The sequence below is a fragment of the Patagioenas fasciata genome, chromosome 20 (genome assembly GCF_037038585.1).
Source record: "Patagioenas fasciata isolate bPatFas1 chromosome 20, bPatFas1.hap1, whole genome shotgun sequence".
NCBI lineage: Eukaryota > Metazoa > Chordata > Aves > Columbiformes > Columbidae > Patagioenas > Patagioenas fasciata.
The window spans coordinates 7,343,965-7,371,492 of NC_092539.1; the positions used below are offsets into that span (position 1 = coordinate 7,343,965).

At 51.6% G+C, this 27,528-nt stretch overlaps 3 protein-coding genes across 3 annotated transcripts in view; all 3 read left to right on the plus strand.

The window, feature by feature from the left end:
• Nucleotides 1-1,648: 1,648 nt before the first annotated feature.
• Nucleotides 1,649-10,895, plus strand: PRDM12 (PR/SET domain 12). Its single transcript, XM_065854119.2, has 5 exons — nucleotides 1,649-1,940; nucleotides 2,802-2,992; nucleotides 3,920-4,075; nucleotides 8,331-8,442; nucleotides 9,340-10,895. The coding sequence occupies exons 1-5, from the start codon at nucleotides 1,727-1,729 to the stop codon at nucleotides 9,720-9,722; spliced, it is 1,056 nt and encodes a 351-aa protein (XP_065710191.1). The 5' UTR covers nucleotides 1,649-1,726; the 3' UTR covers nucleotides 9,723-10,895.
• A 945-nt stretch (nucleotides 10,896-11,840) lies between these two features.
• On the plus strand, nucleotides 11,841-16,425 carry EXOSC2 (exosome component 2). Its single transcript, XM_065853861.2, has 9 exons — nucleotides 11,841-12,011; nucleotides 12,100-12,201; nucleotides 12,435-12,480; nucleotides 12,742-12,831; nucleotides 13,146-13,211; nucleotides 13,364-13,432; nucleotides 14,269-14,445; nucleotides 14,604-14,732; nucleotides 15,610-16,425. The coding sequence occupies exons 1-9, from the start codon at nucleotides 11,857-11,859 to the stop codon at nucleotides 15,688-15,690; spliced, it is 915 nt and encodes a 304-aa protein (XP_065709933.1). The 5' UTR covers nucleotides 11,841-11,856; the 3' UTR covers nucleotides 15,691-16,425.
• A 4,595-nt stretch (nucleotides 16,426-21,020) lies between these two features.
• ABL1 (ABL proto-oncogene 1, non-receptor tyrosine kinase) overlaps nucleotides 21,021-27,528 on the plus strand; it is a 73,145-nt gene continuing 66,637 nt past the window's right edge. The window contains exon 1 of the mRNA XM_065853551.2: nucleotides 21,021-22,355. Coding sequence (XP_065709623.1) covers nucleotides 22,220-22,355 — 136 coding nt within the window. The 5' untranslated portion in view covers nucleotides 21,021-22,219. The remainder of the gene's footprint in view (nucleotides 22,356-27,528) is intronic.

Genomic DNA, 27,528 nt, shown 5'->3' on the forward strand with positions numbered 1-27,528 from the left:
GCTGACGGCTCCTGTAGCCAAAGTCCAGGAAAAAAACCTAAACCAACCCACAAAATTATTTTTACACGAATTAAACTCAAAGCCAAACCCTGGTAGGTAATTAACCTCTCCTTTCTAGGGCAGCGCTGCCTCTCTCCGGGCAAACACCCTCAGTATCCGCAGGTTTGGGTTGATTCCTGACATCTGCGCTGCTTCTTGAGTGGGTTAATAGAAATAATTGCACCTGGGTTGTAACATCGCTCTCGCCAGGCAGCTCTGCCAAGGGGAAGAGCCGCCCGACAAGATCACCCTATAAAATACCCACCCGGGGGATCGGGAGGGTTTGGATGTGCTCGGTTCCTTCTCCGAGCCGGGTTTGGACCCCGCGGGGCTGGCCGGGTGTTCGGAGTGCGGGAACCGGTCTTTGAGTGCTTGAGGAATTTGGGGGCCCATCCTTCTTCCCCCACCCCAGCTCTTTACAGCCCCTCGTCCCCATGAAAATCAAAAGAACAAGGCTAAGGAGAGGGCTCTAAGCTCCGACACAGCAGGATTGGGTTTAAATCCAGGAAAAATTAACCCTTTGCTGAGCAGGCAAAGCTGCGGGCCCTGACAGAGAGAACTGATTTTTGTGGGGACCGCTCTGGTGTCACCCTCCTGGGGGACGAGAGGAGCTGTAGGGCTCGGTGGGGCGGGGGGTGGCGTGGGCACCGTGGCTGGCCGGGAAATATTTTTGGGTGCGGAGATGGGGATGCTGCGGCAGCAGAGCCCCGGGGATACTGCAGCCTCAATTGGGGTGGAGACCCGGCCCTGGGGGGAGACAGTTACCATTGCGGGGAGGTGGGGGATCCACTCCGGCCCATTTCACCCGTGGGTAAAATTCCCGGCTCTTCCCTGGGAAATACATCAGGGATGCGTGCTTGCGGTCCGGCCGGCGTGGAGGTTGGAGCCGAGCGAGTCTGGGTACAAGCGGGGACCAGCCCACGGGAAACAGAACCCGCGCTCTGTGCTTGGGGAACCCTCCCCGGAGTTTGGGGAGGTGGCGCCGCTTCTTCCTGCGGCCGCCGGTACCAACACGCCGGGCCGGGGATGCGGGGAGGGAGCGGGGAGCTGCGGCGGCTCGGAACCTCCCGAGGTGGCCCGGCCCGTTTCCTCGGGGCCACGGGGGCCGAACACTGCCGAGCAGCGGGGGCTGACGGCGTCGAGGCCGCCGATTTCGTTGTGATGTGCAGCGGCCCCGAAGCGCCGCGTTTCACCCCCAAAACGAGAGCGTGGAGCGGGGTCGTGTGGGACCGTGTCCGAGGGTGCGCTCCGTCCGTGGGGCACCGGCGTGGGCATTTCTGCCCGTTTCGTAGTTTTTTCTCCCTCGCCGGGGGCAGGTACCCGGGTTTGCTTTTGGCTGGGCCCGGGGGTGCGGGGAGCTGAGCCGGTGCGTGTTCATGTATATGTATGTATATGTGTGTATGTATATGTGTGTATGTGTGTGTGTGCTCGCCGTGTCCCTCCCTCCCTCCCTCCCTCCAGCCACCCCACCCCCGGGGAGGGGAGGGAAGGAGGGAAAGGGGGGGCTCCGACGGCTCGCCTCGCTCCTGCAGCCCCAGTCTCTCCGCCAACGTCAGGGAGGTCATTAATAACCAATTAGGAGGGTCAATGAAGCTCATATATAGCCGGGCGGGAGCCGCCGAGCGGCACGGAGCCCGGCCCGTCGCCCGCGCCCCGCCGAGCCCGGCCCGCCCGCCGCCTCGCCCCCATGATGGGCTCGGTGCTGCCCGCCGAAGCCCTGGTGCTCAAGCCCGGGCTGAAGCCTCAGGGGCTCTCGCTGGCCGAGGTGATCACCTCCGATATCCTGCACAGCTTCCTCTACGGCCGCTGGAGAAACGTCCTGGGCGAGCAGCTCTTTGAGGAGAAGAGCAGCCCCAAGACCGCCTTCACGGCTGAGGTCCTGGCTCAGTCCTTCTCCGGAGGTGAGTAGCGGCACTGGACCCCCCCCAAGCCCCCAGACCCCTCCATCCGCCCCGGGACGGGCTCTCGGTGCCCGGCGGCGGGATGCGGCTCCCGGCGCCCCGCTCTCCCCAGGCGTGTAATAGCAGTTGACTGGGGAAGAAGGGCTTTAAATTCATTTGGTTAACTTGGGCTTGACCTGAGAAAGTTCCCACTTAAACCGCGGGCTGGGGAGGGGGCCGGGGGGGCCGGGGCCGCCCCGCATTCAGCAGTCCGGGACAATATCTTTTCTCTCGCTCCGGCATCGCCGGGGCGTCCCGGCTCCCTTTTCCCCCTCTCGGATTTCTGTTCCTCTCTTAATTTACCATGAAGGCTAATTCCATTTCCATTCACGATATGTCAACCATCTCATCTCCCCATTTTGTAAGAGGAATTCCTGGGCCCTTTTAAACAAGCCCTTGCGCCATTCAGGCACAATGTACCGCTACAGCATTCCTAAAGGACTAATGAATTTAGAATTAGCAATTTCTTTCTAGTTGAGTTTAATGAATGCAGATCACTTTAACAGCATGACAAATTGCTGGATGGGCCGAAATAGACACCATTTAACCCCCTTTCTCAGCCCCGCTCCCTCGCCCAGCCTGGGCTGCTTTTCCCAGGTACCTCCTCAATGCCCCGGGGGGAACCTTGTACCGCTTTGTAGGAACCCGGTTGGGCGTTTAAAAGCCTCAGACCTGGGATTTGGGCTGGGGTCGGCGAGGGGTCCCCGCTGCCCCCCTCACCGGGCACCCCGGCCCTTCCCCGCGGCCAGCCCGGGGGCGGTGGGGCCGGAGCGGGGTGGAAGGTGCCGGGTTCCTTTTTCGAGCCCTCTTCGCCGCCCACAGAGGTGCAGAAGCTGTCCAGCCTGGTGCTGCCGTCGGAAGTGATCATCGCCCAGAGCTCCATCCCCGGGGAAGGGCTCGGCATCTTCTCCAAGACCTGGATCAAGGCTGGCACCGAGATGGGACCGTTCACGGGCAGGGTCATCTCACCGGAGCATGTGGACCTGTGCAAGAACAACAACCTCATGTGGGAGGTAACAACTCCCACCCGTACCCCCAGCCCCGGGCTCGGGGAGAGGCAGGGACGGGGTGCGGAGACCCGAGGGCTTTGTCCTGCGTTTCTGTGCCATTAGGCACCCTCCCTGTTCCTCAGTTTCCCCGTTCAGGCAAAGATCTGGCTTCCTCCAGGGCAGGAGAAGGACAAGGCTTCCTCAGCCTTCGGGGTGCAGCCACGGAGGAGCCCCGAAGTGTTGTCGCTCATGTCCCATGCAGCAGGATCACACGCTGCCCTACCCTTCCCCGCCGTGGTGAAACACCCAGCTGGCAGCTGTCCACACACGGTGGGCAAAACCAGCCCTGCCCTGTCCCTGTTTTGTCCCAGCCCTGGTGCGGTTACCCCTGAGTGAAGTTGTGGGGTCTGGGGGGATCTGAGCTGCCAGGACACCATGCGTTAATACCCAGGTAGTGGAGTGGGTTTTAATTTTTCTTTCCTCTCACTGAGTATCAAACTTGTGCTTTTAAATGATTATTATTATTATAATTCCATGCCTAATAGAAGCTTGCCTCATTTTTCCTGTCACCTTGCAAAACATCTTCCCCCGAGGGCCAGGTCCAGCAGCATCTTCCTCCTCCACCCAGGGATACCCCAGCTCCTGCAGGGTTCTGGTCATCTCCTTTGGGGCTGAGCTGAGCAGAGGGACTGAGGCAGGGAGCTGGGTCATCGGGGTGGGATATCCTTCCTCAGCCCCACTGCGGATATGCAGTCCAGCATCATGAGCACGATGGGTTCCGGCAGCTCCTGGCTGCCCACAGCAGCTCCTGCGCTCTCAGCCCTGAGGACGTTCTGGCTTTGAGCGTGTCCCCAGGGAGTCCCCAGAGCATCGTAATCCCCAGTGCAGGGGGCGGAGGGGCTTGGTCTGTTGCGGGCAGCATCGCTATCAACCGCTCTCTCCCCCTCCCAGGTCTTCAATGAGGACGGCACGGTGCGGTACTTCATCGATGCCAGCCAGGAAGACCACCGCAGCTGGATGACCTACATCAAGTGTGCGCGGAACGAGCAGGAGCAGAATCTGGAGGTGGTCCAGATCGGGAACAGCATCTTCTACAAGGCCATTGAGGTAAGCGGGTCTGGGCGGGAGCTGGGCATCCACAGGAGGGGAGCAGGGCACTGGGACCCCTCACTCCACAGACCCTCCTTTGTTCTTTGGACTGTTGCTGGGGTGTCTGTGGCTTTGGCTTTGCCGTCCCCAGCACCCAGACCCGCTGGGACAGGTAGGGACCGCGGAGAATGGCCATTGCACGGGCTTCAGGGCGCAGCAAAAGGCCCTTCTCCTCTCTCCCCTTTTGGTGGGGTGATGTGTGCTGAGCAGAAGGAGAGCAAATGCTACCCTAGCTTGTTTCGGGGTGTAAAGCATGAAAAGAGCAGCAATCCTGGCCCAGCTGGGGCTTTGGGTAGGAGTGGGGTTTTGATGCTGTCTCGAAAAATGGGATTTTGTGCAGAACCTGCTTCTCTTTAGCAGGGGAAAATTTGGGGGTTTTTGTGAGACCCAAGTGCCGAGTGCAGGCTGTGCCTGGCTCTACACGGCTTTTGCCCAGGAGTCACAAGCAGCTCTGGCTGTAAATGGAGTGTGAGAGGAGGATCGGGGCTGTAGGAGCAGCAGAACACGCAGGGTGCGGCACTGGCACAGCAGCAGCGCCGCGGGGAAGGGGCTGATCCTGCCCTGCTCGTCACTGTGCTCCCATATATGAAGAGCTGGTGGGTGCTGGCCCAGTGGCGAGCAGGGCCAGGTGTGGGGTCCCAGGGCACAGGTTTTTGTGCTGTGGGGTGAAGGCTGGAGGCACCCACAACTCCCCATAGGAGATGCTGGGGTGGAGGTGGGTGTCTGGCTCCCCGGCATTATTGATATCGTGGTGTGCAAGTCCCACAGTGCCAGCAGTGTGACAGTGGGGACCAGCCCTGCTTGTGCACAGGGTCCCATAACCCGATGTTGTTGCAGGTGGAGGGGGGTGGTAGCTCGGGGATGCATCCCTGTGCAGCTGCTTCGGCTTAAAGATTCACAAGAGGGCACATCTGCCACTCTACCCCAGAGCAGCACTGTGGGACTGTCCCTCTCCCGTACTGGGTCTCACACTCTCAGGACCATGGGCTCCAACCTCGCTCGCACCTGGGAGAGGCTCTTAGCTTGGACAGGGCACGAGTGCCTGCAGGTTCCATGGGCAGCTCCCCGGATCTGCCTGGGCTCCTGCTCTACCGTTCAGAGGAGCAGATGCTCAAACGCTCTGTGGCACAGGACCATGGCCCAATCCTGCATTGAGCCAGCATCAGTGCTGGGTTTGGAATCGTTGCAGTGGGATGGGAAAGGCAAGTAGGTGGGTGAGAACAGGTATTTTCTTCTGCTGCGGGAAAGTCCCGCGTGCCTCTCGGTGTTCTGCCGCTTTTCCCCATGCAGCACTGTGAGCAAGAGCCCCGAGCTTCTGCGCTGCTCTCTCCATCCCAAACACCCCTCCGCAGGCTGCAGCTGTACCCGGTTCTAACACCTGATGTTCCTGTGGGCAGCTGTGCGTGTTGTGACAGCAACTTAACTGCTTTTTATTACTGTTCTGAAATTATGCAGTGTAGTAAAATAATTCCAGGTAGCCGTGGTGTAATTAGGAATACAGCCGTGTTTCTCACATCTTGTGTGTGCAGGGACAATGAGGCAGGCGAGCCGATATTTGGGGAGGTGCGTTTAGAGGCTCTGTATGGTCACAGTCAGTCTGCAGGCTGCTCCCGGGGCTGAGGCAGCGAGCACCAGAGTGGGATGAGCTTAATTCCCTCGGCACAATGAGTGAAGTTGAGATGTTGAGAGCGCTGAACCCTGAGTGACGGGGAGGTGAATGTGGGGACAAGGGGTGTCTGCTGTCATGCTGCGGTGCAACAGGTGCATGGCGGTGCTGCTGCTTTGGCTGGGTCCGTGTGGGTCCCACCAGGTTGATGTGGGTCCCTTCATCCCAGGAGGAGGAGATGGGGCTGGGGCTTTCTGGTGAGAGCGAGAGGAAGGGACACATGGAGTGTGCAAGGAGCTGGGTCACAACCGGGCACTGCAGATCTAGGATCTGCATCTTTTGTGGGTTTCCCATTCCCCCCTGTGCCTTGCACCACACCTGCATGCACACATGTGGTCCAAAAATGTTTGCTTGTTCAAACCCATTGGGGTTTGTGCACCCAAAAAGAAAAGGAAAAGCAAGAGAAGATTTTCCTTTTGTGGTTCTCTCTCTGCTCATGAACCCCCCGGTGTGTAGCCACGGGCACACAGACGCAGCATCTCGGGCTGGGCGAGTTTCCCTCCTTGTTACCCACCGCTCCTGCCTTGCTGCCTTCCTCGACACAAACCCTGGAGCGAGAGCACAGCGTCAGCCCTGGCACAGCTCAGGCTCGGGCAGGATACGCAAACACCGACCCGATCTCAGCGGTGCCGTCTCGCAGCAGCACATGTGTCCGTGCACGGGCGCTGCCGCCCTCATCCCTGTGCCCACTGCACCCCCTCCCCATGGGCACCATGAGCTGCCCAGCCCCTGTCGCTCTGCACCCACCTCAAAATCAGATTTGTTGCGTGTCTTTTTCGCTCTTTGCCTTTAATATTTTCACGTTTTGCCCATTCCTGCCTGTATTCCTAGTTCATTTTTTTCCCCATCATTTTCCTCAACAATTTCAAGTTACCGCTGCTGGAAAATAAAGTGAGGGTAGTGAGTTTTGACCTTGGATCTGAAGGCCATGAAATTCCTGGGGGGCAATATAAATTGCTTTGGGGTGTATGCACGAGTACCTACCCACTGCTGGAAAAGGTGCACCAACTCCAGCAAAGTAAAATGTGAATACGCACACACAGTGTGTTTTATCCTTTTTGGCAATATTTTATTCCATTTGTTTGTATTTAAAAAACCAAATAAGGAACCAACCCCCCCCCAAAAAAAACGAACAAACAAAACCACACCTGATTTTCTGTTAAGAGAAAATGACATGGAGAAACAGCACCAGTTTGGGATACAAAATGATATCAGCTTCCTGCTCCGCAGCCCCAGGGAGGTCTTTATGCAGATGGACATTTAAAAATATGAAGTTAAAATTCTTGCTTTTGGGTGCTTAAAATTAGGCACATTTTCAGTGCTCAGGTGATAGAATGTGAGCTGCGTTTTGTGTGGATTATGTTTTTCTTGGACTACATGTATGGAAAGCCAGAGGACTTTCCCATTCCTAAATTAGGTTCTTAACACTAGAGCCTCGAAAGGAAAAAATCTGGACAATTTTCTTATGAAGTGTTGCTGTTATTAGTGTTGCCTGAGCTGATGCAAGAGCATCTGTCTTTCCAGCCACGGCTGCTTCACGAGGGGCGGCTTGAACGGCGTTTTCTGGCTGCTCGCCCCGGCAGTGCGGGAACATTGGGGGAAGGAGAAGTGCCATCATTTCAGGGAAACAGGAGTGTGGGTGGTGCAAAAGCCCTTCCCTGGTCCTGTGGATCTCCTTGGGCGGTCGCAGACACCAGGGCTTTGGTGTGGGATGTAGGCGGCATCTCAGAGCCAAGCTCTCCTCCGATCCTCGGGCTGATGAACCCTTTGCTGGTGCATCTGCATTTGCACCTGTCAGAATGAGCCCCAGCTGGGTTGGGTGGGAGATGCTGCCTGTGTCCTACAGCAGGAGGGGGCTGGTGGCTCCGTCCAGAGTCAAAAGGCTCTGTGTCACAGCTCCCTGCTTTGGTGTCTGTCACTTGAGCCTTGCTGCAGTTCACAGCTTCACAAATGGCTTATTTCTCCATGTGTCCTCATCTCATCAAGCTTCAGGGACCTCTGGGTTCTTCACCCCAGAGCCCCCAGCTCCGTCTGTGTGTTCTGTAGCTGCCTATTTGCCTGTTATGTTGTTTGTGGCCCGGCCTGGGAGAGACTGCAGTTCAGGGGGTGATGGTTTTAAAGTAGAAGAGGAGAGATTCAGGCTAGAAATGAGGAAGAAATTCTTTTACACTGAGGGTGGTGAGAGCCTGGCCCAGGTTGCTCGAAGAGGTGTTGGATGAACCATCCCTGGAGACATCCCAGGCCAGGCTGGACGGGGCTCCAAGCAACCTCAGCTGGTGAAGATGTCCCTGCTCATGGCAGGGGTGGGAATGGATGAGCTTGGAAGGTCCTTCCAACCCAAACTATTCTCTGATCCTATGTGTCATCACCTCCAGCACTGCAGCCCACGCTGGGCTGTGCCTGCCTGGGGGTGCTGGGGACGGTTAGCAGGTCCCAGATGGCAACAGGGTCTCACCAGAGATGTGGTTTGGCCAGTGTAGGGCTGAAACGACCAGCTGCTGATGCACCGTCCTCTTCTGACTCCCTGGTCTTTCTCTCTCTTTTTAGATGATTCCTCCGGACCAAGAGCTGCTGGTCTGGTACGGGAACTCCCATAACACCTTCCTGGGCATCCCAGGTGTGCCGGGGCTGGAAGAGGAGCAGAAGAAGAACAAGCATGGTAGGTAACATCAGAAACGGCCATGAGTGCAGCATCTCTGTGTTCTCCGTTTACCCTGTCCCCAGATCTGAGGTCATGGGGCAGGGACACCCCAGGGGAGGTGTCAGATGCCCCAGCTCTCTGGTGACACACACAGGGACTATGAGACAGATGATACAGGTTGGCAGGTCCCCAGGAATTCAGGGGGTTGCTGTCAGGGGTGGTTTGCCCATGGCGGTTGCTGGTGCAGTGGCTGGCAGGGAGGAGCAGGGCAGGCATGGATCTGCATTAAGGCACCCCCGTGCACTGCAAAATGTGAGCAGATGCAGCTGCCCGTGTCCCCACCCTGCATTTAACAGGTCTTTCCCCAAATCACCATCACGGGAGGCTCTTCTCTCCCCAGGCTTTTGCTCTCTGCTTGCCTTGGCAGCTCCCTGCAGCACTCCTCTGCGGGCAGGCAGCGGAGTGCTTGGGCATTTTTGGGGGATGCTGTGTTCAGAGCCAGACCCCATGTGTGCTCCCCAGCTCCAAGAGAGCTGGGTTGGAGCCCAGTGGAGCAGGGGGAGAGGCTGAGACTAATGAAGGGACGATGTTGCTGCTGCAGAAGAGCCCAGCTGTGGGTAGGGGGCTTCTGTGCTCGCCCCGTCCAGCTCTGCCTGCATCCCACGGGAAAGTGCTTTTTGTGCCCCTCTGTTGGGGAGACAGGTCAACTCAGTGTTCCACTTCACCTAAATCTGGATGACCCTGTTGCCAGCTCTGGCCTCATCCCAAGCCCTAAGTGCTGGGACTCTGCTGTGCCCAGGATGGGGGTCTCTGCTCATGAGGAGCCAGCAGGGGGGCACAGGGTGGTTATTTAGCACCGAGGGGGTGAGCTGCTGTGCTGGAGGGCAGCGTTTGACTGTCCCCTGTTGTCCCCAGAGGATTTCCATGCCGTGGAGACGGGGGCCAGCACGACAGGCCGCATGCGCTGCGTCATCTGCCACCGCGGCTTCAACTCCCGCAGCAACCTGCGCTCCCACATGCGCATCCACACCCTGGACAAACCCTTCGTCTGCCGCTTCTGCAACCGCCGCTTCAGCCAGTCCTCCACCCTCCGCAACCACGTCCGCTTGCACACCGGCGAGCGGCCCTACAAGTGCCAGGTTTGCCAAAGTGCCTACTCGCAGCTCGCCGGGCTGCGGGCGCACCAGAAAAGCGCTCGCCACCGGCCCCCCAACGCCTCCCTGCAGGCTCATTCACCCGCCCTGCCCGTGCCCCATCCTGCATCCTTGGCCCATCACATCCCCACCATGGTGCTGTGAGCCCCGCACAGGTTTTTCGGACAGCAAAGACTGACGCTGAGACATGCTGTGAACTGGGGGTGTCGGTCCTTGGCAGAGCTGGGGGGCAGAGGTTTTGTGTGTCGGAGTGAGGGTGATGGTTTGTTTTTGGAGCATCGCTGCTTGCGTGGGGTTCAGCAGGCTGTTTGGCGAGCAAGGGGAAAACTCCCCAGCTCTGCAAGATGCTGGTGCAGCCATATCAAGTGGGATCCTCCCCAGGGAGACACGGTGCAGGGGGGGCTGCTGGTCCCTGGGGCCAGTGGGGGGAGCGGGACAGAGGGACACAGTGGGACGTCCTGCGTGGATTTGCCGGTGCGCTGGGGGAGGGCTGGGGCAGCCTAAAAGTGGGGCCAGAATGAGTCATGGCCGGGGTTTACAGATAATTTGATGGCAAGAAAAATTGCTCCTATCCCTCCTCCTCCACTCCAGCGAGTGCCCAGAGAGACACAGCCCTGCTGACGGGCTGGGACACCCCTGTTGTGGCCACCCTGTTCACCCCAGGGCAGCTTTGGCCCGGTGGCTCTTTCCAAGGGACACATTTCCCTCCTCGGCAGCCCTAATTTAGCAAACGGTTACATTTCCTCCCTCGTCCCCAATCCCTTTGCCTGTCCAAGCCGTGTGCTGGGGTTTGCCAGCCATCTCCGAGCGATGCCATGGGGGACAGGCCACATGTCATGGGGACACCCCCCGTATGATGTGCCAGGTGGAAATGCCCAGCCACGGGTAGGATTTGGGAGGTACCTGGTGCTCAGCCCCTGGAGCATCATCGCTCCCCGTGATGGGGGAACATTTCGGCTGTTACTTCTGCTGCCCTCTGGGGACAGAGACAACCTGTCCCTGGGCCAGCTCTGTCCCCAAGGACAACTCTAAGCGCCCTCTGCAGTTCTGCCACATGTGAGAGGGGGTCTGTGTATCATAGCGCTTAAAAGAAGGTATTCTAATATTAATTATAAGTCTAAGTTGTATAAAGTTCTCACAAACTGTGTTTTACTTCCAGAAAAAAAAAAAAAAGAACAAACGACTGTCACTTTAACTTTGTACATATTTATGTAAACATTATTTACAAAACTTTGATATTATATATTATTTGATTGTATATGTACACAGTGTAAATACATTTGTACCTCTCTCTTGTATTCTAAATAAAAATTACTTGGGACATTTATCATTTAGAAGACGGATGGCATGGAGAGCTTTATTTTGCTGTGTGCTGGGGAGCGTGTAGAGGTTGGGATGGGTGAACGTTTTGACCAGCACAGGGTGAATAAGGGGGTGTAGCATCATCTGTTGGACCAAAGAGTGCAGGTGGGAAGAGGGAAGATCAGGTTTGGGGAGAAATGAGCCCTTTTGCGGGGCTGGAAGGAAAGGGGTGAGTGGGATTATTTGGTCCGTACGTTCCTGCCTCCACATTAGTCTCTATTTGAAGCAATGGCTTTTTGATAGCTTTAATGATATCCTTAGTGAAATAATGGGCATATTTCAGCTGTGATGGGCTACAGGTGCAAGTCCGGCTTGAAAGAACAACATTTGATTTTGGTCTGGAGGAAGAAAAGCATTTGCTGAAGGTCATGACTGGCTTCTTTTTCCTTGGTAGCTCTGAGAGCCTAACTGCTGTTCGAATTAAATGAACAAAACTCCCACACAAATGCTTCATTTACCGTTAGAACAGTTTTGCCAGGGGAAGGTGGTAAATCCCTTGTTCTCTCAGAGATGCTTAAGCCAAGCAAGGGCATCCCCAGAAATTGGGGATGCTGTTTCCCTCTGGACCAAACACCCACGGTGTTGCTAAGGGTGGCCTCCAAAGTGGGGTGTTGGGAGCCCCAGGTCAGGGGTGTGGGTGGGTGGAGAGAGGTTCGTGGGCCTCGCACTCCACATGGGGCCCGGTGCGCCCCGGTGCGATGGGCTGAGCATCGTGCCCGCACTAAACATGGCCCCTTTCTCCCCTTGGTTCCCAAGGCAGTGAAGCCCATGACTCCCTTTTCTGCCAGGAACCAAAATGGCCGCCGAGCAACGTCACCGCCTTCCCATCACCGCTGCCCTCATTCAAGATGGTGGCGCCCGCGCCTCGAGCGCGTTTCTGCCAACAGCCAACATGGCGGGCGGAAGGCGCACCTGGATGGGATTGGCGGCGCCGCCCGCACTCAAGATGGCGGCGATCACCATGCGGCTGCCGGTGCCCCGCAAACTGGTGGGGCCCAGCGCTTCCCGGGGCGGCGAGAAGCACTTGGTGGCACCGGGGGACACGATCACCACGGACACGGGTTACATGAGGTGTGGGCAGCGGCGGAGGGCAGGCGGCGGGGGGAGGGCGCGGGCCGGCCGGCCTCGGGGTCTCCTCAGGCGGCCGCTCTCTCCGCAGGGGCCACGGCACCTACGTGGAGGACGAGAAGCTCATCGCCTCGGTGGCCGGCGCCGTGGAGAGGGTGAACAAGCTGGTGTGTGTCAGAGCGCTGAAGACCAGGTGAGCGTGGCCACCCCTGTGCAGTGAATGTGAAGCTGCCATGGCGCTGGGCGAGGGCTGGGGCCGGCTGCTGGCTGGGCCCTTCGCTGGGGACGATGAGGCGTCTGACGGGCTGATCTCTCTTGTCCCCCTTCTCTCTTGTCCCCCTTCTCTCTTGTCCCCCTTCTCTCTTGTCCCCCTTCTCTCTTGTCCCCCCTTCTCTCCTGTCCCCCTCTGACCTGTCCCGCTCCCAGGTACAACGGCGAAGTTGGCGATATAGTGGTCGGCAGGATCACGGAGGTAAATCTCAGTTTTATCCCCGTGGTGCTGGGGAGGAGGATGGTGGCCGCTGGCCAGCTGCCAGGCTGGCGTGTCTCGGTCTGATCCCAAGCCTTCTGATGTTCCTAAAAGCACATTAGTGGCCCTGCACTGTGAGCGTGTGGGTTTTAAATAAGATGAGGCTTGAAGGAGTCAACAGACCTGTCTCCTGCTGCAGGGCCTCTCACTTCACTGAAGAGCTTCTGTTCATTTTTTTGAGCATGGACCGTTTTTCTTCTTCAGGTTCAGCAGAAGCGATGGAAAGTGGAAACCAACTCCAGGCTGGATTCAGTCCTGTTGCTGTCCTCTATGAATTTACCTGGGGGGGAATTGGTGAGTGTAGCTTATGCAGAGCGGTGCCAGAGCCCTCCCTGTCATCTCCTTCCACAGCAGAAGCTGAGGCATTGGGAAGTTCTGCAGCCCTTTCCACGCTTAGAACAAGGGTAGTGTTGAGTTTTGTGGGTGGGTCTGTGGTGCTCTGATATCTTTAACTCTGTTATTTGGACACAAACGCACCAGGCCTGATTTTCCTTTGGTGACCAGATTGTGTTTTGCACGGCGTCCTAAGGTCCCCCCATAAAGCAGGTGTTAACTGATGCTTTTTCGTTCTGAGCTACACATAACTTTTCCCGCACTGTGTGTTTCAGAGGAGGAGATCAGCAGAAGATGAGCTTGCGATGAGGGACTATCTGCAGGAAGGAGACCTCATCAGCGTATCCTTCCACTGCTAGCGCTCCGGCAGAATTGCCAAGGGGCATGGGGAGAACGGCCAGAGCTGGCACCCAGAGCTCTCCGCTGGTGACAGCCAGCGGCTGGTGGCACTGGGAAGCCTTGGGGACCTTGTTTCCTTAAGTGGCGCTGACAGGCAGAGGTCCAGTCTGTATTTTCTGATGGAGCTGTATCGCTGCACACCCGGAGTCTGAAGTATGGGAAGGTAAGTTGTTCCAAAGCACTTTGACTTGGCCTACTTGTACAAGGCCTTTTGGAGAGATTTTTAAGAAAAAAAGCTCTGTAGTAGAGCAGGATGTTGTTATAACCAAGTCCTGCAGGTTATGAAGAATCTGAAGTCCTATATAGGAGCACTGAACAGTTTCCCAAAGCAGAGGGAGTGCTCTTGAGTTGTCCTTCAAGCTGCTGCTCTCCCTGTCCGCAGTTACAGCATGCTAGTCCTGTTTTCCCCATTAGCCACTTGAAAATTAAATCTTGGGTAGAAAAATCTTCTGACTTCACTCCTTTTCTGCAGGTCACTGCCCCTGTGACTTGTTTCTCTCTCTAGGGCTCTATTTTAGGCTTTACGTGGTTGGCATTTATCTCTGGTTTTGTGCATTGAAATAAGCCAAGGGGCCATTGGAGCGTAGGCTGCAGTTCAGGATTACCAGACCAAGGGTATTAGCAGTTAAAAGATGAAAGCAAAGTGTGCTTATTACACAAAGGGTGAAGGACACTGATTGGATTTAGAGGGAAAGTGTTCTGCTAAATTGCTCCTCTCACTCCTCATTTTTCTGCAGAGATGGCTGATGTGTAGTTACGATCAAGATATTATTAACATTTGTGCTAAGCACTTGGAGTATTCTTAATCTTCAAAGGACTGCAGAGGCATTAGCTAATCCTCCCAGCGCTCCCAGAGGCAGGCAGGTTTTATATTCACCGTTTCACAGGAAAAGGTGTTAAAATTGGTTCCTAGACCAGGAGTGGAGTGCATGTTGGTGACTCGGTGTTATCTGCGGTGGCTCGTGTCTCTCATGCTGAGTCTCGTGGTCTCCTCTTCAGCTTGGCCAGGGCGTGCTTGTTCAGGTCTCGCCCTCCCTTGTGAAACGCCAGAAGACTCACTTCCACGACCTGCCCTGTGGTGCGTCTGTGATCCTCGGCAACAACGGCTTCATCTGGATCTACCCAACTTCAGAGCAGAAAGATGAAGAGGCAGGAGGCTTCACCCCCAACTTGGAGGTGAGGGTGCAGGGAAGATTAACCTTCTACTGGACATAGAGGCACATTAATAACCCGAGACTTTCAGGATTTGGTATTAGGTTCGTGGCAAAGCTTTTTTACAGTAGGCTTGCATTATTTCCCTGTGTATTCATCTGTTTTCCTCTATCCTACCTCAGCCAGTTCCCTTGTCTGACCGGGAGGTGATATCACGGCTCCGAAACTGCATTGTGGCTCTGGCTACTCAGAAGTTGATGCTCTTTGACACCAGCATCCTGTATTGCTATGAAGCGTCCCTTCCTCATCAGGTATAGAAACCAGGGATGTTTACTTTATTCCATGCTGTGGGGAGGGAATGGAAAGGCCGCGTCAGTTACTGCTGCAGTCTGTAAGTTAGGTGGTTGGGCTTCCTTCTTTCCAAAGTAGCCTGAAGTAAGTGACAATAGGAACTTCCCCCCTTCTGCATAACATAAATTGCCTTGCATGTTTTCAGGGTTAGTTTGAAGGGTTCTGCCTCAGGCAAATTTAAGCTATTCCTATAGAGAATTATTTCATTTTTTTGATAATGTGTATCCCTTGCTGGAATTATGGGCCCTTTGTGATCCCTGGGAAAACAGTGTTAAATTTGGGATTGTTTGAGGGTACGGTGCACTTTAAGAACAAATGAAGAAACAAGTGACATGTATTGTACAGAGACCAGTCTTCCGTTTGTATCCACATCCTGCACTGCTGGAAGGCTCCCTCAGTTTGACCTTTTGCTATACAGCTTTTCTCTGTGATTTCTACCAGCACAAGCACTGGCAATTCTTTTCTCATAAATGGATAAGATCTGAATTGTCTTCCGCTTTTGTTCACAGTGGCAGCCCACTTCACTAGATCAGATGTTCTTTTGAACTATACTTCTGTATAAGTCATCTCTCCCCTTCCCCAAGTGCTGGTGTATGTCCTTCAGAAGAGATTAGGAGCTGTCAGTAGCATCTTATTTGATTTTTTACGCTCTATGTAAGAATTGGTAACTCTGACAACGTTGACTTTGCCTTGGACCATCTGCCCTGACAGTCTTGTTTGACCACAACCCTCTAAACTCGCCGCTCATTGCTGTGTGCCAGAGGCCATTGTCCCCACAGAGCGTGCAATAATATTAGTTGCTTTACGGTGCCAATGTTACTCTTCTCTCCACTCCAGATCAAGGACATTCTCAAACCAGAGGTGATGGAGGAGATCGTTCTGGAAACCCGACAGAAGTTGCTGGATCTGGAGGGATAGGACACGTGCCCAGAAGCAACCATTTGAAGTCCTGGCATGGCAGCTCCTGATTCTCAGTGTTTTTTTTTTTTTTCAGTGTTCTAGTCCCCAGCATTCATTCCACACTTCAGAAACCACCAAAATTCCTCATTTTAACTCCCAGGATACCTCCTGAGTCCTTTTAGTACAATAGTACTAAATAGTACTTGACTACAATAGCCTTTTAGTACAGCAGCCTGAAAAATTGATGTCTGACTTTTATGAAGATGCAGATGCAACTGGGACATATCCCATAGCACTTGTTGCTGTGTCTAGTGCCCCTGAACTTTGTGCAGAATGATAGAGAGGAAGGGATGTGTTCTGTGATGTTTCTCTCTCCCTAAAGGCTTTCTAAATCTTCTTGATTTTCCTTTACTGTGATACAGATCTGCCAGTCTGTCCTGTGATTGAGAGCTCATGGTTTTGGGACTGTAGATCACAGGTACAAGTCTTTAGAGGACAGGAGAGTATCCACACCTTTGCTAACCACATTTTGGGTCTGGCTGTTCATGTCTCAAGGGTATGGGATTGGATGTGGCACCATGTGGCTGGCCACATGAGCCCGGAGCTGTGGGCAAGCAGTGTCTGTTCAGTCTGTGTGCATCCTGCTGGTCCTTTTTCTTTTTTTATGCCTAATGAGCGAGCTTCTCCTCTGAGGAGGCTTCAGTGTTGTTTTCTATGAAATATTTTACATTTCAATAAATTTTTTGAAACAGATCAGTCATTCAGGAGTGTGTGCATCAGCTTGTCTTTTTCCAGAATGAATTGGGTCTAGCTTGAGAGCGATGGTTGGCTCAAGTTTCCTTGTGCCAGGACACTTGGAATGGTTGCAATGTCCTGCTGTCTCCTCATCCCGTTCAAGCAGGACTTGACCTTCCCCTTCAGTGCATCTTCTGTGCAGGGTTCCTCTGTAGGCAGATTTCCTGGCATTGTTCACAGCGGTGCTCTTGGACTTGCTTCCCTGCAGGATCCCAGAGAGATGAGTCACGCAGCAGCTGTGTCTGGGGGGTGATGGGGAGCCCAGTATGACACTGGTGAAGATCCTCCAGGCAGTGGGTAGAGGTGGGTGTGCTGAGCCAGACCTTGGCAGTCACTTGCCTTCTCTGTATGGAATGGATGTGATGCTTTCCTCAGAACAGCCTCTCAGATCTTATATTAGAGCTGTTTGTATTGTATGTATGTATATATTGTATTTGTATTGTATTAGAGCTGCTGGCACCACAGTACTGTAATTCTTCAAAAGGTTGAAAAAGCAAAAAAATCTGCCCTAATTGTTCCTGATCTAATTTTGCTGCAAATTCTTATGCTTGCCCCAGGCAAAAGGAAAAATTATTTGCTCAATCTTTTCTTGGCAACTAGAAATACTCTTCAGTGCTTCTCATCTGGTTCAGACTGCTCTGCCTGCAGTCCAGAGTGGCACTAGGTGGCAGCTTTGGATCATGTTTGAAGTATTTACCTTCCCCAGCAGCTCTGCCTCATTGCCCTGCCAAATAGCGAAGGCTGGATGTCTGCCACCAGCATTGCTATCCAAATACTGGAGCTTTATGGAGCTCAGTGGCTAAGGACAAGCAAGGACATGGGTAATCACAAACTTCTGCCTGTGCTGCCTCTGCAAAATAGTACTTAACCTCTTGGGCATATCAGTAGAATATTCCACCCAAGACCTGGGAATTGTTATTTTTGAGGATTTGCTGTGGAGGTGGCTAATTTAGGGTTGGATCACGCTCATGGGTACCAAACATGAGCTGTCAGACCTGCAAGGTGAGACAGTGCCAGGTTCTTACAGCACATATCTGAGGCAAAGGGTGCTGGTGTCTCTGCAGCAGGCTGTGTGGGCTGCACAGCTGAGTTATCTTCTTTCTCCTTCTCTCTCTTTTTTTTTTTTCCTTCTTTTTTTATCCTCTACATAGCAGTCTCTAAAACTATGGTTTATTTCTGGGCTTCTTATGCTAGGCCTCTATCCCCAACGTGAACCTTTTTTGGTTGTTTATGCTCAATAAATGAGAGTATATAGCATGATAAACAATGAGCTCAAAGATCTGAACTGCTTCAGCTCTGAGCTTTCCAGTTCCTCCTGCTCGCTGCAGCATTCCTGATATTTTTGTCTTGGGGATGTATTAAATGAGGGAGAGTATATGACTCACCCAGTTCCTGTGCTCCCCAATACCTGGCACTTTTGTTTTTAAGCCTGAGAACATGTTTGTAAGCTTTGGTTAATGGATCTTTTCAGATGTGGGGGGAGAATTGAAGGTCTTGGTATTTTCCTCCCTGGCCACGAGAGGTCATTGCCGTTATTTGGAAATTCAGCCAGTGCTGTGCCGAGCTCAGACATGAATTGTGTAAGGAGGCTTCGGAGAGGGCAGCGCTGGCAGTTCTGCAGCCCCATCACTCGCAGCTTCGCAAGCCAGCAGGTAATGAGAGATGAGAGTGACAAACGTGCATGGGGAAAAGCTTCCTGAGCAGTTTCAAATGTGTCTAATAAAGGTACTGGGCCAGCTCCTATTTACTCTTGATTTGGCTGAATCCCTGGGACTTTCTTCTCTCTTGACGAAATGTCAAGGGCCACCAGTGCTCATCCATCTCAAAAGCAACTGGGGCTCATGGTTCCCATATGGAGAGGCTTCAAGTATCAGCGTTCAGTTACAATACACAATGCAGCAAATTACTTTCCCCCTGTGCCCAGTAGAAATGAGTGAAGAGTCAGATAGGGTGTGGGGTGGCTCTGGCATCTCGGGTGGGTGGGAGAGCGTTCATTTTTGTATGGGAAACTAAAATGCCCATGCAAGTGTTAGAAGAGCTTAGAGCAATCTGATTTCTATGGTCAGCGGTGTCTGATGGCGCGGAGCCTGTTTGAAAACCCTGTGTAGCACCTGCCAGTGCTGCTTACTCCAGGGTTAATACCTGGCACAGATGTGCTCCAAAGTGGAGCTAGTAAATAGTTGCCTTGCTGGTGAGCGCTGCGCGCAGAGATGAGAACACAAAATCACTCGTCTGTAGAAATAATTTTCCTGTTACTTGGTGGCAGTGTTTGATTCATGTACCAGTATGAAGAATGGCAACCCCTCCCTTTACTAATGGGTTATTAATCCAATTACTGCTGTTTATTACATTACTTCTCTATCATCCGCATGCAGTTTTGCTGTTCAGTTGAGGTGAGTGGCATAAATACAAAGCTTTGAGCAGACCCTAGAAGATTCTGAAACCCCACTGAGATTATAGGCAGACTTGAAATGGTTGTCTCAGGCTCCTGCGGACTGCTGATTAGTATGCTAAAGTTTATTATTTGGTAAAGAGGTTGAAGCTTTAGGATATTGTTATGGAGGAAACATCACTGCAGCTGTTGGGTGTAACAACCCACACATAATTGAAGGTAAACAGAAAAAGTACTGAAATTTATTTTATGAAATGTATGGGATGTATACAGGCCACACGCAAGGCTTGATTGAAAGAGTCTGTAGATTTTAATTTATTCTGCATTCACGCAATCTTTCTGTTTTCTCTAATAATTTCTGAACACACTGGGCAACTTCAGGTTTGTTAACACGAGACAATCATGTTCACAAAAACTGGCAGCAGGGGACGTAAAATATAATACCCTTCAGGAAGGAAAAGAGGGCAGATACCTTGCTTTGGTATTTGGGACTGACCAGCTGGCCCATCTGCCTGTGTGTAGCCCCAACTAACTACAGCACTGCTTTGGGAAATGGGAGATGCTTCTGGAGCAACTGCTGAGCGGAAAGCGATTGGGGACCGTTGGCCAAGAACCTGCCCCGCTTTGCTGCTTACGATTGCCAAGCATCAAAAGAAACACCTGACTGGTAGGACACTGCAGCCAGAAGCTGATCTCCATACTGAGATAAACCTGGACAAATTCTGCTGGGTTCAAGAGATGTGACCCTGGATTTGTCTCAGCAAAACGTACCAGGACTTCTCTCTCCTGCGTGTGTGTACCACAAACAGCCTCAGTACCAGCAATATGAGTCACTGATGGAGAAATGCAATAGAAAATGGTTTGGGTTCAGTCTCCTGGCTAAGAATTAATGCTGTGGGAGCAGACGGGCACAGCAGAGGTGGAGGATCCCTTAGGGCCCTATGAAGTGCTACATTTCAGATGCTATTGTTGGAAGATGAAAAACACGCGTCTGCCAGGGACCTTGAATATGGCGTAGGAGACACGGAGTATGTTTGGATTTGTCACAAGGGAGGAGTCGGTATAAACAAGCCACTCTGTGTCCAGATGGTTACGCTGAGCAGGAGGCTACTGCACAAAATTGCATTTGTGTGTCCTCCCGTTGTTGAGTGGGAGCAGCCACAAACCTTTGACCAAAACACCCTGACCTCAAGCTGCTGCCTGAACCCTCTTCTATTCCCAAGGTGAACTGGAGAACGTATGAGAAACTGAATATCTTCAGCGTTGCCGTCTGTGCTCTCTAGCTCAGGGACTGCATGTGCTGCACAATACAGGGTGAATTTGGGGGTTTAATTTCTTCTTTGTAGCATATGTCGCCAGAAAATAGATCAATAAAATATTTGTCAAATTCATTGGCCTCTATGGCTGGTTTTGGTATCGAGTTGTGCGTGTGCTCTGACAGCGTTAATAAGGCAGTGAGATCCTTTGTGCCAGCAGGGTGGCTGATCCCTGGTTGTGGAAAAGCTGATGGTTGTGCAGGCATCTCGATCCCTTTGTTCCTTGCCCATCTCCGTGAGAAAGCCAGTGCCCAGAGACCCGGGGAGGGCTCTGGTGGGTTTGAGGGCCAAGGAGCTCTTGACAGACCTCAGGGAAAACAACTCCGGTGGCCCTTGCAAAGGGGTAAAGGGATTTGACATGAGCTTTCTGGGCTCTTGGCTGCATTTGTTATACTAGAAAATCCCTCTTCCATCTGTCGTTTCCATCATCTTCACCTTAATCCCGCTCCCCTTGAGTTTCCCTCATCATCCCCTTCGTGCCCTCCCCATCCACCTCCTCTTCCCCTCTGGCCCCTTCACAGCACCATTTCCCTCATGGCTTCACCCTGGCCATACCTCTGTGTCCCTGTCCCCTCATCTTCCCCATTCTCCTCACTGCTTCCCCTCGGTGCCTCTTCATGGCTCCTCTCACCCTCTCCTTCACCCCAGGCATCCCCCTGCTCGGTCCCTCATTCCCCTCCGAGGATCCCCCCCATCTCCTCGGGCTCTTCCCTCACAGATCCCACGGCCCCATGTTCCCTTGGCCTGCCCGTTCCCGTCATGGCGCCGGGCGGGATCGAGCAGCGGCCGGGCCGGGCGGGAGGCGGGGGCGGTGGAGGAGGAGGGGCCGGAAGGGGATGTGACCGCCCGCCCCGCCGGCCGGGGACGGGGCTGCGCCGCGCCGGGGGTTCCGGGATCTCCCTCGCCGCCTGCAGCCGCCCCCCGCCAGTCTCTCTCCGCACCGCGCCTTCCTCCGGCGGCAGCACCCGGGGTACTCCCAGCCCTGCGGCCCCTCGCTCCCCTCCTCCTGCCGGCTTTGGCGGGGCTCCCTCCGGGCGTGCGGCCGCCTGGCCCCGCCGCCCCCCGCGCGTCCCGCCCGGGCTCGGCCCCGCTGCCCGCCCGGGCCTTACCCGTCCCCGGCCTCCCCCGTGGGGATGCAGCCGGCCCGCTCCCCTCCGCCTGACCTCTTCTGGCTGCTGTGCAGGAGTCGGCCTCCCGGAGCTCGTCCCCGGCCTCGCAGCCCATCCCCGGCAGCCGGTTCCGCCTGAGGCGGGCAGCAAGGCCGGGAGAGCGGCCACCTGCTCCGGCTCGGCCGCCCCAGCGTTGCTTCGACGCCTCCATGGCCCCGCATGGCCCGCTGGCCCGCGGCGCCTCGGCGGGGGACAGGTAGCGGCGGTGCGGGCAGCCCCAGGCCTGTGATGGGAGAAGCCGAGGCGGCGTGAGGAGCCCACCAGCCATTCCCCTCGTCCCCGGGAGCGTGTGGAGCCCACCAGGCCCGGAGCCCCCTCCTCTTCGCCTCGCAAGCTGGCATGGGTTCGGTGTGTTCAATCCTGCTAGATTGCAGTGGTACTTGACGGCAAATAACTTGGCTCTTTGGCCTTTGCTAACTCAATGCTATGCAAAAGAAAAGGAGGAGGAAAAAAAAAAAGAAACCTTGACACTGGTTGCAGTGGGAATGGCTGTTTCCTGCCCTGGGTGAGCCTAGGTATGTTTTCTTGCTTGTGAGATGAACTAATGCTGCTTTACCTGGTAGAAGACACACTACAAATGGCAGCCTGAAACTTTGGTAAGGCTTGGTCATTACTAAGCAGTTGGAACTTTTGCTCTTTTTTTTTAATTTTGCCTAAAGTCACCTAAGGAGCCTTGTTGTCATCTTGAAAGCACTGGAGGAATCTGCGCTTGTCTTAATTCTTCACCTCAAGTGACTTTATCACGCAACAAGTGCAACCAGTGCACCCACCTAAAATACATTCTCCTTCAAAGCTCCTTCCCAACCTGGAAGATCAGGGATCACAGACTTCTTGAGAAACTTCTCATCCTGGGAAAGGCTGCCCATAGTTACTTTATGGGGCAGCAGCCTGGAAAAGTTCTTGGGGACCAAAGGAGGCCAAGTCTGCCTGCCCTGCACTTTATCAAAGGAGCAGGGAAGAAGGAGTCATCGAGGCATGGGAGCCCACACTGTAACGTCTTCGTCGAACATGGTAGGAGGTTTCTACTGGTATTTCTTTAGGTTAAATTTTGTTTTGCCGAGATAGATACAATATGGATTTATTCAAGAGTATGATATTGTATTTTATGGTAGTCTTTTGTTTTCTCCCCCTTGCTTCTTAATGCACATCTTCTGTGATTGTTTGTTAAGAAAATACTCAGGTCAAGATTGCTTGTTATTGTACAGTTAAATGTGAAATACAAGGAAGTAACATTTTAACATTGTAAAAGTTTCTCATTTCTGCCTCAGATGTGTTCTGGTATAAAGTCTGGGAAAGTGTTTCATACTTTTGGAGTTGTCTTTCGTGGGCATGGACCAGCCACAGCTGATGGTGATGGTGTGATCAGCAACAAGTGTTCTTTAATTCTCTTTACCAAAAGGACTCTGCTACTTGGTGGGGGAAAAAAAACCCAGAAGACGTCTTTTGGAAAGTTTGTGGATGCTGCTGTTGTGACAACTGTTTGGAATAAAAAACCGGTTTCTTGTTTATTCGTGTTGTGCTTTTACAGCACTTCCAGTTAGTGGCTTCCCATAGCTGGTTAAACCTTCATCTTGTGCTATGATGGACTTAAGTGCTAGAAGCTAAATGTGGCCAAGTCTGGGGTACAGCAACCCTGTCACTTGCTGGTCTCCCACAAATTGGGAGGGGCCTGAGAATCTCAGTAAAGAAGCCAAATGAAAAAGCTCAGTAGGACTCAGAGGTAGGTTCAGTAACTGTTTCAAATGTGTTGGGTTTTTTTTTTTTTTGTCTTTCTTTAAAAATATTTATAAATTGAAGGCATCTCTACAAAAGTGAGATGCAGAAGTGCATTGTTTCACTGAAACGTCTTGGAGTAATCCCTGCTTTTGCACAACGCTTTTTCAGTTCTAATGTTCTTTGAGAAGACATGCTACTGGTTGCTGTCTTTGGCTGGAGAATGGGATTTTTATAAAGCTTCTTCAGCTATTTTGTCCTCTTGAGGAAGTTTATCTGTGAACAAAACAAAACTGCGTCTGTAATCTTCATATAGTAAAAAATTGAAATATTTTCTGTGTCTGAAAGCACAATCTAGTAGTTAACAGAAAAGTTTTGATTCAGTTTTGTTTTAGCTGCGCTTTGCTTTCCAACTTCCTCTTATCCTGTGTTTCTAGAAGGGACCAAGAAATCCTGTGCAGTGTTCAGCAAAGGCACAGACAGATGCTGTGTGTGTGCTACTGTGTTGAAATATTGTTTTGAGTCACATCAATGTTATTTCTTCTGATGTCCCCCACAATGTTTGTGCGCTGAGGTCATTTGGAAATTGAAGGTAAATAAGGGAAAAGCAGGGAGTGTAAGGGCTAATTTGGCCTTCTGATGATAAACTCACTGCTGGATTTTTCCAAGCCGTGCTTTCAGTCCTGTGATACTCTTGTTCCTCTGCCTCCAGTTTAGTTGCTGCTTTTACTACTTTGGACAGAGTTTCAAGGTCAGATGAGATACAGCGAGACTTCCAATGGCAAGCAGCACCATATTCTAACTACCTTTGTTGTTTTGATGTGGCAGAAGAGCCAGAAACGCTCCTTTTTGATCATCTAACAGGAATAGGCAGATGGTAACTTCTTGCCAGTATGACCTGAGGTCAGAAGATCCCAGCACATTTGCAAAGAAAAATAGCATCTGTAATGTCCATACGCCATATGTCCACAAGAGACCTCAGTGTCTTGATTTAGAAAAGAATAAACTTGAAAGGGGACATCAAGGCCAGTACATCTGTTGAAAGAACTGCAAAAGATCAGCCTCGCTTACCCACATGAGGAAAAGTTTCTTCCTTTGGGTGTGTGAAACGATTCTTCGAAGCACAGACAGTAGAAGGCTGTGCCACCATTGTTTGGTGTTCAGCTCTGGTTTGAGTTTGTGCTGCTCCTCTTCATTTCCCTCTGTGTTTTTTTTTTTACTTGATAATTTGTCTTTGAAATATGTAGTCTGACATACTTTAAAATTAATGGACACAGTAGTATTTAATAAGCCCTATTCAGATATGGTTCATTAGGCTGTAGTTCATAAAAATAGATTAGCATTTTTTCAGGGCTTAAATTTTTGCATGTTTGTCTTCCAGTACTTTGATTACACAGTTTCTTCTAAATGCCAAACACTATATCTGGTTTCTCTGTCACACTGTGGGAACCAGTTTGTCCCAGGAAAATTGTGTTTCTTGCTTTTCATAATTAAGAAATGCATAAGAAGAAATTCCAGGGGGGGCTGGAAGCAAACCCTTAGAAGTGGTAGGACTCTTAAAGGTATTTGTTTGAAGTTCTTGTATATTAAACCCCATCATAAAACAAACAAACGAACAAGCTTGTAGCATGGCTCTCCTGCTATGGTTGTGTTTCTGGAAAGCTGTTTCGTGACCTGCTAAGCTCTTTTGAGGCCCATTCAGCAGATGCTTAGCGGAGATTTTCAGAGCACTGAAGATTTTAATGGCTTCGGTGATATTGAATCTTAGCTGAAAGGGTTAGTAACTATTACCAGACAGTAACAGTGTAAGGCAAAATAACTCTGAGGGAAGTAATTCCATTTCTTGATCATCGTGCTCTCTATAGCACTCAAAGCGATGCATCGAGAGGCTTCTGAAAAGCAAGGAGGCAACTGGCCAGAAATCGGCTCTGCTGGTGGTCAAACGTTCTGTGAGAATAATGCAGAAAGGCTCTAAATTTTGTCATGAGTCGACAATTGAGTGCAGTAAGGGGGGGAAATAATCTATGGACAAGTTTGGGGCTTTTTTCTTTGTATTGCAGCTTTCTCCACTGAGTGTGTTTTACAAGCTGGAGTTCAGGCTGGTGTGGTTACTCAGGGCAGCGGAGTAGCCCTTGATGGCATTGTAGAGATTTCTTCTTGATGCAGATTACTCTGCAATTGAGAGGAGGTATAAAGGCAATGTTTGCCTCTTGCCCTGAGCTTTTCTGTGTGGAGAAATGAGTCTGTGGTTGTTACTTTTTGGGAATATCCAACTGAGAGAAAAGGCGTGATCAGAAGACGGTTAAACTGGGAATGACTTTGTCAATGCGTTTCAAAGTTTGCACACTAGTGTATCATGTGCCTTTCCAGAATGTTAATCTCAGCAAAACTCAAACTCCTGAAAAGAAAGGGGTATTCCCGCAGGGCTCAACTCTGATCCAGAGTTGGCAGTGGTGAACTGGAGTAATCAGCAAACACACCTTCTCTGACTGTCTTGGGTGGGTGTTGCTGTGCTGAAAGATGAGCAGATTGCCTGGAGCATCTTGGCATAACAGTATCTCCAAGCAAAAGCAGTGTCTGAAGGCTTAAAAAATAAATTCTAACCATCAGACCTGTGATGCTGAGGTGAAGAAGTGATGCGAGGATAATTCTTTGGTGAGGTGGTGGATTTGGTCCACAGCTTTGAATTCCATTTACTGTGCAATTGACTGTCGTGATGCCGCTTGGTCAGCAGCAGAGCAGTGTAGGTTAATGGTTGGACTTAATGATCTTGAGGGTCTCTTCCAACCAAAATGATTCTATGATCAGCATATACGAGTATATACTACAATATATATTGCTAGAGTTATATTGGTGTTTAATATTTGTATGAAAGGCTGATCATTGTCATACCATGTAGGAAAATGCATGATTCCAAGAAGTTTTGTTTATTTTGTTGTTGTGAGTAAAATGTTATAATAACTGTATGGCTTTGGAATGTACTTTTATCAGCTGTGTGGTCTAGAGCAGGTTGTGAACAAGCAATAATTAATGATTTTGCACTCATTAGCCTTTATCTTACAGGTGAGCTCAATATATCTTCTTTATATGCAATATACATTTGTTAGATAGTCAATTGCCCATACATGGAAGTGATTTAAATGAGATTCCTTCCATATTAGAACTCTCTTTCTTTAAACCCATGTAGTTACAAACCCTGCATTTATCTCTTTCCATAGTTCCTTAGGGCATTTTTATGTTTCCTCTCTGCTTCACCAACTGCAAAACCTGAGACTTGAAAGAAACCGCTTCATTACTCCTGGTTCCACTTTAGACCATTCACCTGAAATTGTATCGTTAGCACCAGCCCAATAGGAGCCCGTTCTTTGGAGTCTGCCTTCGGGATCACAGCTTTGCCTTCTAAACTGACAAAACTTTCTTCGTTGTTAGGCTGGAGATTTGGCAGCTCCCAAGCTTTAATCTCCATCTCTATAAGGAGTGACTTATCCCCAGCTTTTGAGATCATGGCTTATGTGTCCAGCTTTGATGCGCTTCTCTATTAACCTGGTTAATGCTGATGTTTGCTGCAGACCAAATGCAGATTTGTCCACCACCTCTGACTATATCCCTTTCCACCATACAAAGCTCTTGCTATATTTTTTCCTGCGCCAGTTATCAAATACCAGTAGGTTTTGCTAAGAAGCTCTTCCACAATACTCGATTTAGGGTTGGAATATGTTAAGGAAGCGGCCTAAGACTTGCTAAACTGTTTTTTCCACACGCTGAGGTGGAAGAGGATGATGGGGAAAGGCTAATCCTTCTCCTGGGCAAAAGCAGTTCTATTTTGTGCACAGACTAATCTTTGATAACTTGCCATGTTTAAGCACTTCATCTCCTTTGTGATGAATAGGTAGCAAGTTACTCATATGTCAGGCTTCCCGTAATAGATTATGCTGGTTCTGCATTATTATTTACAAATTTTAATAGGAAGGCTATGTGAGAAGATCAGGACAGGGAAGCAAGAGAAAGCTGCAGGGTATTAGTATAGAAATCATTGCTTGTAAGCAATCATCTCATTCAGCACACTTCAACATTTGCCAACCAACTCACCGTATTTTAAATTGAAGAGTTTAAATCTTAAGCTTGAAAGAGAAGAGTTGGCACAGTCACGTTGCTGGGAATTGTTGTTTCAGGGTGGGGACCCGTTCTGCTGTGTCTTGGATCGTCGGGGTTGTGCTTCCAGCTGCGCTTACAGGAACTCTGATAAAGAGGATGTTACAGGTGTCATCTCTTTCTGCTTTGATTGATTCACGTTCATGCAGGCTGAAGGAAGCACATGAAATACCCCTGTCCTTCTGGAGTTATTGTTGCAGATGGACTTTGCTTTCCTTTTTTCTTTTGATAGGGGAGGGAACTGCCTTCTGTCTGCAGTGCCTGTTGGTAGCTGTATAAAGAGCACCAGTGTCTTCACCCAGACGTACTGTGCCATTCT